Source organism: Saccostrea cucullata, unplaced genomic scaffold (assembly GCF_032062105.1).
Source record: "Saccostrea cucullata isolate Sc308-1 unplaced genomic scaffold, CSIRO_AGI_Scuc_v1 ctg2968, whole genome shotgun sequence".
Lineage (NCBI taxonomy): Eukaryota > Metazoa > Mollusca > Bivalvia > Ostreida > Ostreidae > Saccostrea > Saccostrea cuccullata.
Genome location: NW_026934626.1, coordinates 1 through 18039, shown reverse-complemented (window position 1 = coordinate 18039; position 18039 = coordinate 1). Strand labels below are relative to the sequence as shown.

Below are 18039 nucleotides of genomic sequence, written 5' to 3'. Positions count from 1 at the left end.
TCCGTATTTATCACAATTAAAACACTTGATTCCACCACTGGTTTTGGTTCCTTCACTAGAACTTGGAAAAGATAATTGCTTTCCAAAGGAAACTTTCTTGTCGAAGATCGGTCTTTGTGTAACAGCTGATGAACAAGTTGCTCTCGCCTCACCATACTGATCAGCATATCTGGCCATATCCTGAATAGAAGGAGGAATTCGTTCCTTCAAGAATAAAGAAAGTTCTTTGTTACAACACAAAATGAATTGTTCACGAAACATCAAGTCTTTAAGTCCTTCATAAGTCTTAGCTGTTTTCGATAACTCCATCCATCATTCCATGTAACTTTCAAGTCTAGTTGAAAACTGAATAAAGGTTTCACTACCATCGGGTTTTGAAGATCTGAATTTCTTTCTGAATGCATCCTCAGTCATGTCAAAACGGTTCATCAAAGTCCAACGCACTGTCTGGTGGTAATCTAGCGAACACATCCAACGCTTTTCCTTTTAGAAGTGCACTCAAGTGAGCTCCCCAATTTTGTCTTTGCCATTGCTGTGAGATAGCGTATCTTTCAAATCGCTGTATGTATGCGTCGATGTTGTCTTTTGCCTCATCAAACGCTGGTAATTTTGGTCCTCTAACAGGTTGTTGTGTTTCAGTGTGATGTAGCGCAGTTGACTCAAGAACTTTATGTGATCTCTCTGCTGCCATCATATGAAATCTGTGATCTATTTCCATCTCTTCAATTTTCCTCTTGTGTTCAGCCTCAGCGTTTTGTTCCTTCATGGATTCCAGTTCCAGCTGATATTCGCGCTCATGTTTAGCCATACGTTCTGCCCGATCTTTCTCACGTTCGTCTCTAAGTCTTGCCTGTTCATTGTTCACAAACTGTTGAAGTTCTGCATCCTTGAGTCCCATTTGCGTCCCAACTTCCAAGAGTTCCTTCATCTCCTTGATGGTTGTCATCGTGCCTATAAGTACTGAGCCACCTTACCAAATTTAAATAATCCAAGAATAATATTCTTTCTAATTAACAAATATGTCTCACGTCACCTTACCTTTAGCCTATGTAAGGGAGAACCATACTTTCACTTACCTCTGTGTAACTATACAGGAATCCCAAGAGTAACTACTAAAACTAACCTAACGTATTTACAACTACTTGGCAAACCTACACCTACTTAGTGAAAATGTGTTTTTTGGAGAGGGTCAGCAATCCCACCGCTGCCACCAAATGTCACGTGGTCAAGCTGGCTTTCTCCAAGAATCACACAAGTTCAATAAGTTTAATAAATTTATTTACAAAAAAAAAATAATAATAACAAAACCCTCACACCATCTACCGCACTCTGATCCACACACCTTACTCACTATTAAACAGTTAACAAAAAAAAAACAATTATCTTGGTAACCAATTAACAATCAACCACACTTCTACCCCGGTTATATATCTCAGTTATCAATCATGAATCAATCAATCAATGTTTCAATTATTGCCAAACATTTCCCAATGTAGTAATCGTCTCTGTACCATCGATCATCATCGTCATCATCATCATCAACGTATAAATAAAACCATCTCAGGTTTGCCACTAGTGTTCATCTAACGAACTATCACAACGTTACGTGGTTCGACTTATCTGTGTCTGTCCACCATCAGCGAGTCTTGATCACACACAAAGCCTCCTTCCGGGCTTTAGTCCTGGAACCTTTCGCTGTGTCACCATGATCAGACGATCCCCTCAGCTAAGTACATGTACCCAATATCCAGTACCAAAATCCTCGACGCTACAATGATGCATATTGATAAGTCACATGTTTCACTACATATGTTTGGCAATACCACTATGTTTGGGAATTCATTCTCAATATAAAAATAATCAAAAAGAATTAAGTATTATGGTTACCAGTTTACAAAAGTCAAAACAAATTATTGTCAATATGGCGCACCTTACTTTCAACTTCCGGTCATTCACTTCCGCCCAGACATTTAAACCAAAATTTAAATGGACAAAATATTCTACACAAAGTAACAAAACTGAGTACAAGAAAATAGCGAACATTTAACAATGAGAACTTTAAACGTTATCGATATAATACAACAGCCACTCGAACACTCTCGCTAACCGTCACACCTGAGTGAACAACAGGTAAAATGGTGAGAGCTGGCCAAGTTCAGAAATAAGAACGAAGTTGTACTCAATAATAAATTTGCATAAAAAAAACTATATATAAAGCAAATAATATCATAAGTAATACTTACCACGGACCTATCTCCGTGCCAGTGTCAAAATATTGCATGTACTGCTGCTATGTACATATACTAGCTGCTTCGAATCAGAAACGTGTCTGCAGCTACGCTTCTCTGCCGGGAATGACCAGGCCTCAATTGTTCTGGTCGGCTAAGCTATTTTGCAAGGACTTATGGGTATAATAAGCATAGGGACAAAACGCGGGAAATACAAATTATATTACAAGTGCAATAGTGATTGTTACAATTTCATCACACTCTAATGTACCACCTATGTCAACGTAGCCGCCATTTTTGTCAACAGGTCAGATTTCAAGCCGATGGATATAGATCGTTATAAAATGTATAATAATTAAAACATACGAGGGTTGTCCCAAAAGTTCGTAGACTGAGCTCATATCTTTTAAAGAAATTAACGTATCTTTATAAAATTTTCAGGGTGGATAAAGCGTGTTCTTGGTAGATAAATTACGAAGTTTTACGATGTTTGCTTAAAAACTTTTCGAGTAATAACATTTAAAGTGATATCGTTCCCCCACACCCGGAGCAAGCTGCAACGTCAAAAAATAAAATGTCAACGGTTCAAATTTTTGGCGAAAATGTTTCAATTACCAGAATCAAATTCTCAAATGAAACGAAACGGTTATAGTTATAAATGTGAAATATCTTAATTACTGTGATATGATCAAACTTTGAAATATGTAAACAACGTATATGTATGTACATGTATAAAGTAATATTAATTTGAAAATGCTATATTTCTACGGGCTTTTCGTCCGTCTCCTCTAATGGGGTTGCACAATGGAACTCTTGCCCATTTTTAAGCCCTGTCTTTTATTTTAGCTACTGTCATTCACATATACATAGTGAAACCGTTTTAGTCATTTTAAATACACAGGACGAGAAAATGTTTCCTAGTTTACCAAACATTTATGAATGGTACATTTCTTTAACAGTGAATTTAGGATCAAAACACTTGATCATAGTCCAGTGCGCCGCCTGTGCCAACGCAGCCGCCATTTTGCAAAAAGTCGGATTTCAACCCAATGTATATAAAACGTTATAAAATTCATATTTATCAAATCATAAACACAAAAATTTGAGGAAATATAGTTAATAAAACAGTTTTGAGAATTTTCATCTCCATTTAAACATACGGGGTAGTAATTACTTCTACGTAGGATTTGAAATATAAGATACCAAATTTTATTTGCAACTTTTGGGTATTGCGCCGCCTTCCTACACCAGACGATGAAATGTGTCTTTTAAATTGGAATAATTTGTGTAGTTAATCCATATTTGCCCATAAATTTATTAGATACACTGGGTGAAAAAACCAGTTTCCCATTGTGGGAAACCTTACCGAAACCATATGGAAACCTCAAGATTACATTATGTTTCCTTGTGGTTTCCGTGCGGGATACTGGTTTATTCCCCCTTGATTCCGTGCAACGGAAACTCCCTACGCTCCGATTCCATTAGGTATCCCGAGGCTTGGAATCCAGTGGAATCGCGAGGTTTCCCTTGATTCCGTAAGTTTCCCATTCGGGAATCTTAAAGATTCCACTGGTTTCCGTGTCTCGGGATACCTAATGGAATCGGAGCGTAGGGTGTTTCCGTGGATGGGAAACTAGTCGGGAATCTCAAGGTTTCCATATTTTGGAAACCACTTGGATACCATAAGGAAACCTGAAGATTCCACTGGCTTCCGTGCCTAAGGATACCTTATGGAATTGGAGCATAGTAGTTTCCGTGGATGGGAAACTAGTCGGGAATCTTGAAGATTCCATGAATAGGAAACTGCTTGGATTCATATAGTAAACCTTGAGTTTCCATAGGTTGGAAACCTAAGGGAATTGAAAGGTAGTAGTTTCCGTATCATGGAAACTTATCAGGAATCTTGGGGTTTCCCTTGATGGAATCTAAATGGATTTATTGGAATAATTATTTTTTTTTCTTGATGAATTTTCTTTAAAATTCTCATACTGGAATTAGCTTACGAGAATCTTCAAGTTTCTCAGGTGGGGTACATTTGTTATTGAATACTGATGAGTGAATCTTGAGGATATAGTAAACAGCAAAACAAATTTCAAGTAAGAAGACATTTGTATTCTCAGAAATTATATATTAATAATACTATTAATTCAAATTCACAACAAAGTAAAATTTAAGTTTCTCAATTCAGTTACTTAAGTATTATGCAAACAAAATAAATCTATGAAAAAGTATAACAAATTTTAAAGATATATCAAAGCATCAACATTGTATATGTACAACATAAAAAAAAAATCATGGCTTGCTTTTAGTTACTATTATAAAAAATACAATATTTTATACATTAAAACCAAATTAGTGACTATTTACATTCAGGGACTCAATTAAGTTACTACAGTATTATAAAAAAATAAATCTATGAAAAAGCATAATTTTTACAGATATGTCAAAACATCAACACTGCATCTGTATTTAAAACATAAATACAAACATGGCCAGGTGATTTAGCTACTATTATATAAATATTTTATACATGAAAACCAAATTAGTGACTATTGTAATTTAGAATCAAGGTATCACATCGACTATCAAAAGATCAATATAAATGAAAAACAGAAATTTACTTTCATAATCATAGAATCAGATTCTTGGGGTATTGACAAAATATAACCTCTGAATTCTACTGTATTCAACTGTTTGAACAGCTTAAGAGCTGTTAATAATTGATTTAAAAATGTGTTTGTGAAACACTGATGCCCCGAAATGACAGCTTATTGTGTGTGTTGTAGTTTCTCACTTGCAAGTCCAAGGTCAAGGTCAAAAATGTTGCTATCCAAAGAAAGGTTTTGTCACCTTCGAAATATGAAAGCCCTAGTACTTGCTAATCTTGCTTTTCCGAAGTTCTGTCCAAGGTTAAAATATTTTAAAAGTGAGTCCAACTCCAAGGTCAATGTCAAAAATATTCATACCTGTTGAAAGTCTTGTCAAATGGAATGCAAAAGTGAAAGCTCTAGCATCAACTATTTGAAAGTTGTGGCCAAGAATACAGTTTAAATTTTTTGTTAAAAGTGGTTGAAACTCAAAGGAGGTCAACAGGTCTGGTCACTAAGAATACATCTGTGAAATGTGACAGCAGTCGCCCCATCCACTCAAAAGCTACACTTTTGCAGACAGACAGACCAACAGTGCAAAAACTGTATACCCTGAACTGTTGATTACAGGTACAATGAAAAAAAAACCAACTATCAATATTTACATCCGGAAATACACAACCACAGCACTAAAAAGTTCTTTTTCTTGTATCCTCTTCATAGCTGAAACCTTGTTTGACCTACAAGGAATAAAAAAAAAATAGTTAAAATTTAGCTGAAGTAATATTTTGGTGTTTATAATACATCCCATTCATTAAATAAGCTGTCCTTCTAGGGAAGTTGGGAAGAAAATGTTCAACAGAAAAATTGTTCACTGAATCTTCTGAATATACAAATTACTCACAAAATTACATTCCCAAGAACCAACAAAATTTCACTAATCCACAAACATTGACCCTCATTAATTAAAATGATTGTACATTAATTCTTATCTCCATCAAAAAACCAAGTTTTCTGGTCATAAGGATGTGTTATTATAAAAAACATCTGACATGTTGAATTTCCAAAATCAGATTCTCTCTGACAGATTCAAAGATAAGATGTGATCCACAAATTATTTAAGGTTGTACAGGCATAATTTCCAAAAAGAGGTCACATTGTTTATTTTACCCTACTTTTGTTTGATGTTGCTGCTTTACTTTTAATGATAGTACACAACTGGTTAGACAAGGAGACCCTAAACTGTCATAAAACACATCAAAAGAAGGCCATAGAAAATGGTTCAATATAATCAGACTTCAGTATTTGCAAGCAAAAAATAACACATCCTTAATATTTTTTTCAAATGGTATTGATCTTTTAGCTCACTTAAAAAGAGAAGTTAAATGAATTTATAAAAGTTTGACACAATACTAAGAAAGGTAAAAATAAATAAGTACATGAAGTATCTGAGAAAATTAATTACCCCTATGAGGATTAGTCCCGAAATGGTCCAGGCTGGATACTTCTCAGGAGGTGTTGTTGTGTCCTCTCTACCATCCCTTACAAATACCAACTGGTGTCTGGCAGATTCGGTCTTCAGGACAGTGTGTCTATATGCCTTGTTCAGTGCCTCCTTTCCCTTGCACAGTCTGGTTGATTCCCAGGAAAATTGGAGCCTGACCCTCTTTGTTGAGTCTTCGTCATCAGTCTGCTTGGGTGAAGGTATGTCCAACCGAAGGAACTCCGTCAAGTTCTTTTAGATGTTGGGGTCCATGACTTGTCTACATAAGATGTTCCACGGCCTTCTTTCTTCTTTCCAGTTTCTGAGAGAAAAAGCGCATAGTTAATCATACAGACTTTTTAAAAACATATCTGTACAAGTATCAATGATAATGAACTATGTGACCTTAGTTTTGTAGAAATACCCATTGACACAAAATATCATAAATTTCAAAGACTATTTAATTCCTCTACAACCCTGCTATACATGATGAAAGAAGATTGTATTTGTAAAAAAGAAGGTATGGTTTTCATACAAATTTTGCCCTGTGATTTTCTGATGGAAAACACGCAGAATAAAAAGGATTAAAAAATAAAGTAAGAATCTTATAAATCACCTTTTTCAGATGTAAACAAGATGCATTTGTCAAACACTATGCGTCCGAGGGCAACAAAGTTCAAAAAGTCTATTTTTGCATATAGGTCACAGTCAAGGTCACAAGGTTGACCTTGTCGTTGTTTGAAAGAGTTTTACTAGTGGAGCATGCACACCAAATGAGAAGTCTCTATCTGTCACGGTTCATAAGTTATGGCGAAGGTTAAAGTTGACAACAGACTGACAGAGAGACAAATAGACAGACAGGACAAAAACAATGTAGATCCGGGCACATAAAAATTAATTTAAGATCTTTAACCATATTTCATCATCATGCATATGTTTATATGTAAATTTAAGATCTTTAACCATATTTCATTATCATGCATATGTTTAGATCATGTTAAAATGGTTAATGTGGACTTTAACATGTTTAACAAGACTAAACTATGCTAAAATCAAATTTTTTATCCTTCAGTCAGTTTTACAGATTTAATTTATTTATAGTACTCCGTGTCTCCCTGGTATTCTTGTATTGTTACCGTATAATCCCTATTAACTGCCTCGGGCGCTTAGAATGTTTGTTTACAGTAATCGGTCCCAAAATGTGATTCATGTCATTCGACGCACACTCTCTGTAGAAATTTATCCGCACAACCATAATGTTTTTCATGCATAAAAATTAAACATAATATCGTTGTTTTGTAGTAGTACAACTTGGTACAACTGATTTAATTTTATGTTCAAGCTATTATTCATTGTGAACGCTTTAAAAGAAATTGGTTTACAGCTGTTGCTATATTCTATTGCGGATGCATCCACTGACACATTCGGTCGTGTAAACCTGACTGATCGCTTGATGACGATCAAGCAAGCTCGACGCCATTAAAATGAACATGACCTCTCACACATGGTTCCTATTTTCTTTCAGGTGAATATCACTTGTCATAGGTCCTTATAACTTCATGTTAGCTACACAGGTCAATAATTGTGAAATAACTGAAAATTCAAGCTGATGATTCATTTGCATTACTTGATATACTATCAATATTAATTCACTATGTAGGCTTTTCTTTTTTAACATCTTCATCTCAGAAGGTCAGACATTAGACAAATTTTCTTTTGAACAGTAAAGCATTGCAACATACAAACTTATCCTCTTCAAATAAGTGGACGGGCTTTCGCCTACATCCACTTTTTAAATACATGTTTTCCTCCATATCATTCTCATGCATATGATTAAGGGTTATGCTAAGTTACAACCTATTTCAACTGTTCTGATGATGTTATCCTTCATGAATAATCGGATAGTTGCGGTTGAAGACACTTATAGATCGTAAAATATTGATGCTTTTTCATAATTTTGAAACAAAAATAGCTCATCTATACCTTGTTGTCATAAGTCATTAAGTTCCAAAAAATCAAAAGAGTTGGCTATCCGAGAACACATGAATTCAAACCGGATGTACTTCAGTCTGTATCTAACTACAAAACCGAGCTCGGTATAAATATTATCATCCGAATAAATAGAGGGGGAAAATAAAAAAAATAAATAAATAAATTAGAAATTTCGCTTTGAAAGAATTCATTTGTACACACAAAGAGAGAACTATTATATTGGGCATTCATTTTATTAAAAGGCGAAACATCGCCGTTTCACAACATCATACAGCATGGAACACATGTACATGTACGGTGCGTTGAGGCCGGTAGACAGACTACTCGGCCCAACGACACCTCGGCCCGTGCTGGTTGACACCTCGGCCCTGACAGGTCGGCTCAAAATCATTGACACCTCGGCCCATACCGAAGACTGCTTGGCCCGTTAGGAATAAAATTAAATTTAGTTTGTTTAAATTAGTTTAATTTTTTTTTTACTTTCAGTGCTACGGTAATGTAATGTACTATGTATATTTAATCACTATACGTATACTATAACTAGAGGTACTGTGAGCGATGAGCTCACTAAATGATACCCCCCGCCTCCCATATGATTATAACTGGTGAAAAAGTCCATGTTTTCCAGTGGCCAGGAAACCCAAAATATGTGTCGGATCAAAAAGTAAAATAGGAGGTGCACAATGGCAATATGTAATAAAGATTCTGTGAAAGTTTCATCAAATTTCATTCAGTGGTATGAGAGGAGTTGCGGATAAGAGATGGGTACCCCAAAGCGTAACAGACGGACGGACGGACGGACGGACGTACAGACGGACGGACGGAATTAACGATTACTATATACCCTCCCGCTTTTCAAGCGGGGGGTATAAATATACGATAATTTCAATATTTCAGTATTTTAGTATTTTCTAACAAACCACAGCACATCAAATTACAATCCGTTGACTGGGAGGTACATGTAATAGGTCTACACAGAAGTTTATGCCCTGGTTTTCAAGATTTATTGATTTAAATTGTTTATTTTTTATATATATATTTTACTGCTTAATTTTAAAAACTCATAGGCCTATTTTTTTCAAATCAATTTATTAAAATATCAACAAGGGTTTCTTAAAGAAACTTTTCATTAACATGAGTAAGTCTCCAAATTATGGCTTCTCGTAATTAACTCCTCATAGTCACCACCCCATATGACACGCGCTCGAGACTCCAAAAGGATGCACCGCGTCTTCTTGTTTGTTTAATGATTAACACTTATGATCAAGTTAACTTACTAATGGATTGTCTTTCTTTAATTACCGTCAATTTGCCGTCTTGGAAGATTGCAAATGTATCAAATTAATATTCTTTTGCATTTCATAGATATATAACAGCATAAATTATAAATATATTTAACTAAAATATTATATTTCTGTTTGGGCCGAGGTGTCTTTTATGTGAGCCGAGGTGTCTGCAAATTTGGGCCGAGCCGTCGCAGCCGAGGTGTCAATGGGCCGAGGTATCGTTGGGCCGAGGTGTCGTTGGGCCGAGCAGTCTGACATTCGTTGAGGCCTACATGGAAGTAAATTAAGTATGTTATATCACTCAAATTTCCCTTTCATTTCTTCCAATATATGTACTAAAGTCTAAGAATTTTATATATCCAACTTTTCAAAATGGCGTCAGAACAAAAGTTGTCTCCGATAGTGAAGATTTGTTGTTGCCAAATAATATTACAATTATTTACCGTAAAAAATTAACAAAAATATACGTACACTAATCCTTGGTTGTTGTTCATTGCATTTATCACAGTCTCAAAGACACTGGGTGGCGAAAACATCGTTAACTTTTCACATTTACCAGCTGATTACACCTTCTTCTTCGTCCTTCTCAATCCTCGAAAAATGGCGCCTCTGTAAACTGACCAATGAAATAAAGCGCCTGCAGAGCGATGCAGGATGGGAAAAAATTATGATTAAGAATGATTATGACATCTTATATTAGAATTTAACATGTTTAATGAAGTTTTTCCCTGTTCATGAAATAAAACGGGGGCTCCTAAATATTTTTGAGGATACGATGTGTAGGCCTAGTATATTTAGATAGAAAGCGTTTATTAAAAAAAAAAATATGCGTGTGCCACTTAGAGAAAAAAAAAATGTTTCTGGCGTAACAACTCAAATTATTTGAATTTGGGATGGGGGTTTCGGGGCTTGGTTGTAGGTATAGTGGCCGTCCTAATTGAAAGTATACCCCCCCCCCAACTCCCCGCTACTTTTAACGGTTGTAATTATGAATTTATAATGTCACATCAAAACGATATTTTTTTTAAATTGTGAACTTTCCACATGAATCCTAAAAGGCATGAAAATAAGCTACAATTGTGATGATTGAAAAGTTCGGTGTTTAACATGTTTAGAAATTAATTGCTAATTAAAAACACCGCTTTTAGTAGAAAGAATCAGCCTGATTGAGGTATGGTAGCATAGGATACACTTGACAAGTGAAAATTAAGACAAAATACCATCAGATCTAAGTTTTTTTTTTCTTGTTTGGATTAAAAAACTCATTGAACTCCTTCCTTTTTTGGTTTAAGATTTTGAGCCTGCTATCAATATATATTATTACTGGTGGAGGTGATTGCTGATTTGCTGAACTTTTCTCTATTTGCTATATTGTATTTGAAACATATTGGCCTTTAGTTAAATAAATTTCCCGCATCATTTGAACAAGTAGTATTGTTTAATGTATCAGAATGTCAAAAACCTTTTTTTTTAAGGAGAGTTATTACAAGGTGGAACAAAACTAATATCTAGTCAAAGGCAGGAAAAATTAATTCAATATCTTAGTGGTGACGGATATAATTGGGTCATTGGAAAGATTGTGTCAAAAGTCGATAGATACTCGTTAATGTGAATGGCTGTGAGTTTATATGCACACAGCTTTAGCTGGTCCCGCCCTGTATCTCTTCTCATGTACTTTTTTCTCGTTCAGGAAATTTGGTAAAGTATGCTAGTAAAAAAAATTCCCGGTAAGTTTATTACCCAAACGGAAAGTACTTTCCTACAGGCCTGTAGTTTGAGTCTAGTCAAATTTAAGAACACGCATACTTTTTTAAAGAGTAATTTACAGCATGTAGAAAAGAAATAAAGGAGTGGAAAACTTAGATAAAGAAATGTTTGTAGTTGTATTAAAAACCTTCACATCTTTATATAAAGACATCAACAGAAAATGCACAGTAATAAAATTACACACTTAATTCTTTTAATAGATTGCCTTAGCATGCACTATACATCAAAAGCCGCTGTTTTTATGGAAAACAAAATACAATGTAATGTAAAATTTTATAGATTTTTCTTTAGTTACATGTAGAGCAAATGGCCTTTGGAGGGGAAAAATGTTTTGTAAAATATACATGTGCATTTAGGACCTTTGTTTCATGCGAAAAGTGCAGACGTTTACTACAAAGGGATCTGCGAACATATTTAAATTCAAAAGAAATTAAAAAAAACAACCTATTTTTATATGAATATTTTTCTGATCATATTTTAAACATTATTTTATAGATGTCTTTGTAGTTGGATTACAAATTTAACACAAAACATCAACAAGACTATTAAGTACCGTTTTTTAAAATGTCATTGATCTATAAAGTGATTATGATTTAATATAATTATACACGACGAGAATTTATATTTTTTCTATACCTATAGAAAGTTACTTAATATTTAAACAGGATAATTTTATTTTAAATCAGTAATGAACATTGAAATCAAAATTCTAAAAAGTTTGCTCTTTCATTGAACTTCTAAAAATAAATGTAGGTTATTTTTTAAATAAATTATGTTCTCTTGTATAATTTATGATTATTTACAAAAATTGTAATGTTAAACAAATTTGCGGAGACTGTGTGTGTACATGCTTGACAACAGGCCATTGTTCCCTGTAGGTAGAAAACCCTCTCAAATCACATAGAATATACAAAAAATACACAGTGACAGGTGTCCCGTCTCCAGGTGTCTTCGCGGCACGTGTCTCCACCTGATATGGCACGTGAGGACAGTTGCCCGTAGTAGTTACACAGGCCGTACCAATGTGCTTTTTAGGGGGGGGGGGGGAGAGGAGGCTTCCCAAGAAAAAAAAATGACACGCAAAAAAAGTAAATAAAATAAAAAAAAATAAATAAATAAATTTAAAAAAAACTCACAAAAATGGTATCTTAAACAATATTTACTATAGCAAAATTCTAGTATTATAATACTCAGACCCCCATCTCACTCGATGAATTATTTTTTTCTGTCCAGTTTACATTGATTTCTATGTAACTATTGTACTAATTCTTACTCTTCTATATTCTGTCTTTTAATCAGTAATCACAACTTCTCTCTGTATTGCACTTACTCTTCTCTATTCCAATTCACGCATTCTATACGATTATCAAGACTCATATGATAAATCCAATTTAAAATTAATTTGCGTTCTTGGTCATGAAATATTAAATTTTATCACACAGAAATACACTTTGTTATTTTAACTGTTTTAGGGGGGGGGGGCGAGTTAATTCTTTTGATACAGTATGTGTACACGTTTGAAAAAAATGCTATAATCGGGAAAAAATGTGGTAACCTCAGAAAATATTTAACTTTTTGTAAAATAAAAAATATATGTAGTTGGAAATTAGTACGAGACATAATTTCAAAGTTTCCCTACCTGGGAAACATGGGAGAAACTAGTACATTGATGGCTTCCATGTCGGGAATCTATATGGAAACCACTGAGGCATGTTTCCATGGTTTCCTATCTTGGGAAACTTACGGGAAACCACAGGTTGTTTGTTTCCATGTCGGGAATCTACATGGAAACCACTGAGGCATGTTTCCATGGTTTCCTATCTTGGGAAACTTATGGGAAACCACAGGTTGATTGTTTCCATGTCGGGAATCTATGTGGAAACCACTGTGTGGTTTCCATAAAATGGAAACTATATGGAAACTACTGATGTCACGATTCCCATATGTTTCCATCGGGTTTCCAAATTTGGGAAACCTGGCTTTTCATCCTGTGATAGTATTGTTTTAATCTATATACGAAGTTTCATTAATGTATGACGTAGGGTTCCTACAAAACAACGCTTGTCTACGGAATTTTGGGACAACCCTCGTATAAACCAAACCTTTAATAAAAGGTAGTGATAATATAATATGAAGATTTTTTTCATTTCTTTTCCCGAAATTCTAAGTTTTATAAATTTTTTCATAAGATATTTAATAACTATCAATTTTTAATGACATTTTTTCGGTATGATCCCGCCATACAATGAATATTTTATTTAAATAGGGTTAATCTGTGTAGTTACTCATAGATTTTTATTTTATTTTTTGTTGTTTTAACCTATGTAAAATTTTCATTAGTTTATATTACTGGGTTTCTAAAAAACTATGTTTGTCTACGGAAATTTGCGACAAACCTACTATGAAACTGATTTTTTTTAGAAATTGTGGCTTCTTGAATTTCAAGTTCACTGACATACATCTAGTTTACTCCTGCAAGTAACAGCCTCGGTAAACGCCCCTACCTCGCCAATTCAATAGTATCTCACCGTGAACCTCTAGCATGCTGGAGTAATATCGAGTATAGAAATTCATGCTCATCCCTGTCTTTTTTTGGAAAAATATGGTATAAAAGGCAACCGTTAATCACTTGTGACCTTAAATATAATTAGGTATGTACGAAAATTTACAAATAGACCTACCTGCGGTTCCTGAATACCCCGACACAGTGAGTTTGAATTTACTGTCTTCGTCCCCGACATAAAATGTGGAATACTGAGCGTATGCTTCAGCACCATCAAAACTTTGGAGTTCAACCCGGAGTTCCTGGTCCTTGTTCTTTGTCAGCTCATGGATTGGGTCATTTCCTTTAGAAATATGTTTTTAAAAAAATAAATTCCAAATCCTCCTTTAAATTCCGACAGTACATTTAGATAGGCACCCTATAATGTAATACTTATCAAAAAAGGAGTTTTTAGAGGGATAACCCTATCCTTGTTCATATTCTGACAATATATTTAGATAGACAGCGTATAATGTAATTGTTATATAAACTAATCTTACCTATCCAGTAGTTTTTAGAGGGATCTCCAAATCCCTGTTTATACTCTGACCACGTCCTGTAAAAATCTGTAGACCCGTCCTGTCTTTTCTGTATAGCCTTTAACAGATTGAATGATTTTTCATTCGTTTTAAATGTTATGAAGCTTAAGTAATTTAAGACATGTTGATTTTATTTGAAAAACACATATAGATTCTATATTTTGTAAAGGAAAACATCCTAAGGATATCTGATCCTCAGCCAATAAGTATAACTATAAAAATCAATATTTTAATTTGAAATGCATCAAAATGAAGCGTTAAAATGATTTTTTTTCATACAACAATTTTCATTTTATTCATCTTTATAAGATTCAGGGTTTTTTGAAGTCTTAAGAAAAGGTCTTATAAAGCGTGACATTTGTACCCTTTAAAAGAAAAAAAATTACTACAGTTTTAGAGAAATAAGATTTCCTTGAATACAGCTTTAGATGCTTATTAGCTTGATGTGAAGTAAAAATTTATTTGTGGTATCTTGCAATGAGAGCAAAAGTCTTTTACACTATGTATTTTAGAATAAATGAAGGAAATAAAACATAAAGAATACCAAAACAGATTAAAAATCATGACAATTTCTCTGAATGTCTGGATATCTTTCATTTACTAGCCTAAAAGGCTAATTGACATATATCTGTTGATCTATTTGCAATTAGAAAATGCATTGTTGATATTCCAACTCGCTCCTTCTGCAAAAATATTGGAGATTTGACGATTTTCCCTATATAAAATGATTAACTTTAATCTGTAACTTTACAGAATTACAGAGGATAAATGTACATAACTTTGTGGATTCCAAGATACTTTTTGTAAGTATTTTTGATTGCTAACTGCCAATTTTATTAACCTGAGCATCGGACCAGACTGCCTTAAAAAAGTAAGTAATTTTATTTTCTTAGGACACAGAGTAGATTTAATCCCTCCTCCATCAGAACTCATGTCACAGAAAACAGACTTACTTAAGAGGCTCACACTCACCAACCACCCTCGTCCATCTGTACTTATGTCAGAATAAACAGACCTCACTACTGAGGCTTACACTCACAGTCCACCCTACTACATCTGTACTCATGTCACAGTATACAACCTTACTACTGAGGCTCACACTCACCGTCCACTCTCCTCCATCTGTACTCATGTCACAGTAAACAGACCTTCTACTGAGGCTCACACTCACCGTCCACCCTCCTCCATCAGTACACATGTAACAGTAAACAGACCTTACTACTGAGGCTCACACTCACCGTCCACCCTCCTCCATCAGTACACATGTAACAGTAAACAGACCTTCTACTGAGGCTCACACTCACCGTCCACCCTCCTCCATCAGTACACATGTAACAGTAAACAGACCTTACTACTGAGGCTCACACTCACCGTCCACTCTCCTCCATCTGTACTCATGTCACAGTAAACAGACTTTCTACTGAGGCTCACACTCACCGTCCACCCTCCTCCATCAGTACTCATGTCACAGTAGGCAGACCTTACTATACTGGGGATTACACTCACCGTCCACTCGCCTCCATCAGAACTCATGTCACAGTAAACAGACCTTACTACAGAGGCTTACACTCACTGCCCACCCTGCTCCATCTGTACTCATGTCACAGTAAACAAACCTTCTACTGAGGCTCATACTCACCGTCCACCCTCCTCCATCAGTACTCATGTCACAGTATGCAGACCTTACTACTGGGGCTTACACTCACCGTCCACCCGCTTCCATCAGAACTCATATTGCATGTCAGAGTTAACAGATCTTACTACTGAGGGTCACACTCACCGTCCACCCTACTCCATCTGTACTCATGTCACAGTAAACGGACTTTCTACTGAGGCTCACACTCACCGTCCACCCTCCTCCATCAATACTCATGTCACAGTAGGCAGACCTTACTACTGGGGCTTACACTCACCGTCCACCCGCCTCAATCAGAACTCATGTCACAGTAAACAAACCTTACTACAGAGGCTTACACTCATGTCACAGTAAGCAGACTCTACTACTGATGTTCATACTCACCGTCCACCCTCCTCCATCAGTACTCATGTCACAGTAAACAGATTTTACTTCAGAGGCTATTGTTAATTTGTATACTCCATCTCTTCCCTTCAGAATAGGATATTTTCGTAAAATATCCCAGCAACTTTGACAATGAATTGAAAGCACTACAAAAACAAAATGTGTTTAGATTTTAATAGCTATTTATTTCTTTAACAATTCAAAATCAACTAACAGCTGAATGATTCATTGTAAGTTGATTTTATTCTCCTGTTGTCCGACAAAACCAGTAATGAGTCCAAAATATTAGTTAGGAATTATTATATAAATATTGCATGTAGTTGAGTGTAACATTGAAAATTTTCACCCCAAGAAAACCATTGTCAACCGAGGCGCAGCCGACACTCAGCTACATGTAATATTTATTACATTATACTAAATGTTTTATACATACGCAGTAAAGAGTATGTGCATAAATTCTGCGGAGTCGCTATTTTTCGAGGTGACGTAAGTAGGCATCAATAGCTGTTCTATAGCTTAATGGTGGATCCATGTGATCACTACCATTTGCAATTTCTTCTTGATCTTCGCTCTTTAGGACAAGTCAGTAATCTTGTTGTTAATATATGATACCTTAGAAGGCAAGGATCAAATCAGATATAGGTTGCTAATATGTAAACAATAGCACTTTCTAGATTGATTGGAAATATTAAAACGTAATTTTTTATCAGTTCTCTATGAAATATAGTCCTTTGAATATGCATTTATTGAAATCAGAATTTCAGTCACAGAACAAGATCTTCAATGTATTCAATTTAATTTCCAAGCAATAAGTAGTGTTTTTATGGATTTACAAATATTAAGTATAAGTTCCTGAGTGGGAATAAGATATGAAGTATCCCTACGCTCTGAACTATTTTAGCGAGGATAAAATGTAAACAACTGGCTGCAGCAGAGATCGTGAACTACTAGTATATTAATGTGTTTTGAACGTCGATCGCAGGCAAGGGAGAGAACAGAACAGCATACACTAAAAACAGAAGAAAGCGTCCTGCTTGAATTGAAACATGCAATTAAATAAATTTGGGGTTAACATAGAGGCGTCTGAGGCGCAATAGTCCCTATTGAACTCCAAAATTCACCGTGAATTATTACAAAAGCGAAGTTATTTTTGCACTTCACGGTAAATTATCATAAATCTGAAGTTACTTTCACCCCTCTGTTTTTGTTATTCATTTAAAAAATCTATTTAAAACGTAAAATATTGTCCCGATTTTTTAAACTGTTTGGTGCTATCAATATTGAAAAAGGTGAATAACAGCGGGGCATTTGTACCTATTTCGCTGCATGCATGCTAATGACCACTTCATCGAATACTCGGTCGGAACTCCCCTAGAATTTAAGATTCCGCATATGAAAAATTACATTGTTACAAGTTATACACAAGACGTAACATAGCTGAACATCTATCGATGTCATACCGAAGTTAAAATGATTGAATCATGCTGTAAATACATGTAGAGAAGTAGTATAAACCGCCTAGATGGCCGGGTCAACTGAGTGCACTTTTGGGGCTGAGGGGGATAGCCGGGTCAACTGAGTGCAGCCCCTGGGG

General features: G+C 35.1%; 1 protein-coding gene across 1 annotated transcript in view; it reads right to left on the bottom strand.

Moving 5' to 3' along the window:
* LOC134241069 (fibroleukin-like) overlaps positions 1 to 16596 on the bottom strand; it is a gene marked incomplete at its 3' end in the record, with an annotated part of 41995 nt that extends 25399 nt beyond the window's left edge. The window contains exons 1-3 of the mRNA XM_062723160.1: positions 16446 to 16596; positions 14387 to 14483; positions 14026 to 14190 (exon numbers count right to left, since the gene is read on the bottom strand). Of these exons, the coding sequence (XP_062579144.1) occupies positions 14026 to 14190; positions 14387 to 14483; positions 16446 to 16472 (289 nt within the window). The remainder of the gene's footprint in view (positions 1 to 14025; positions 14191 to 14386; positions 14484 to 16445) is intronic.
* Positions 16597 to 18039: the final 1443 nt, after the last annotated feature.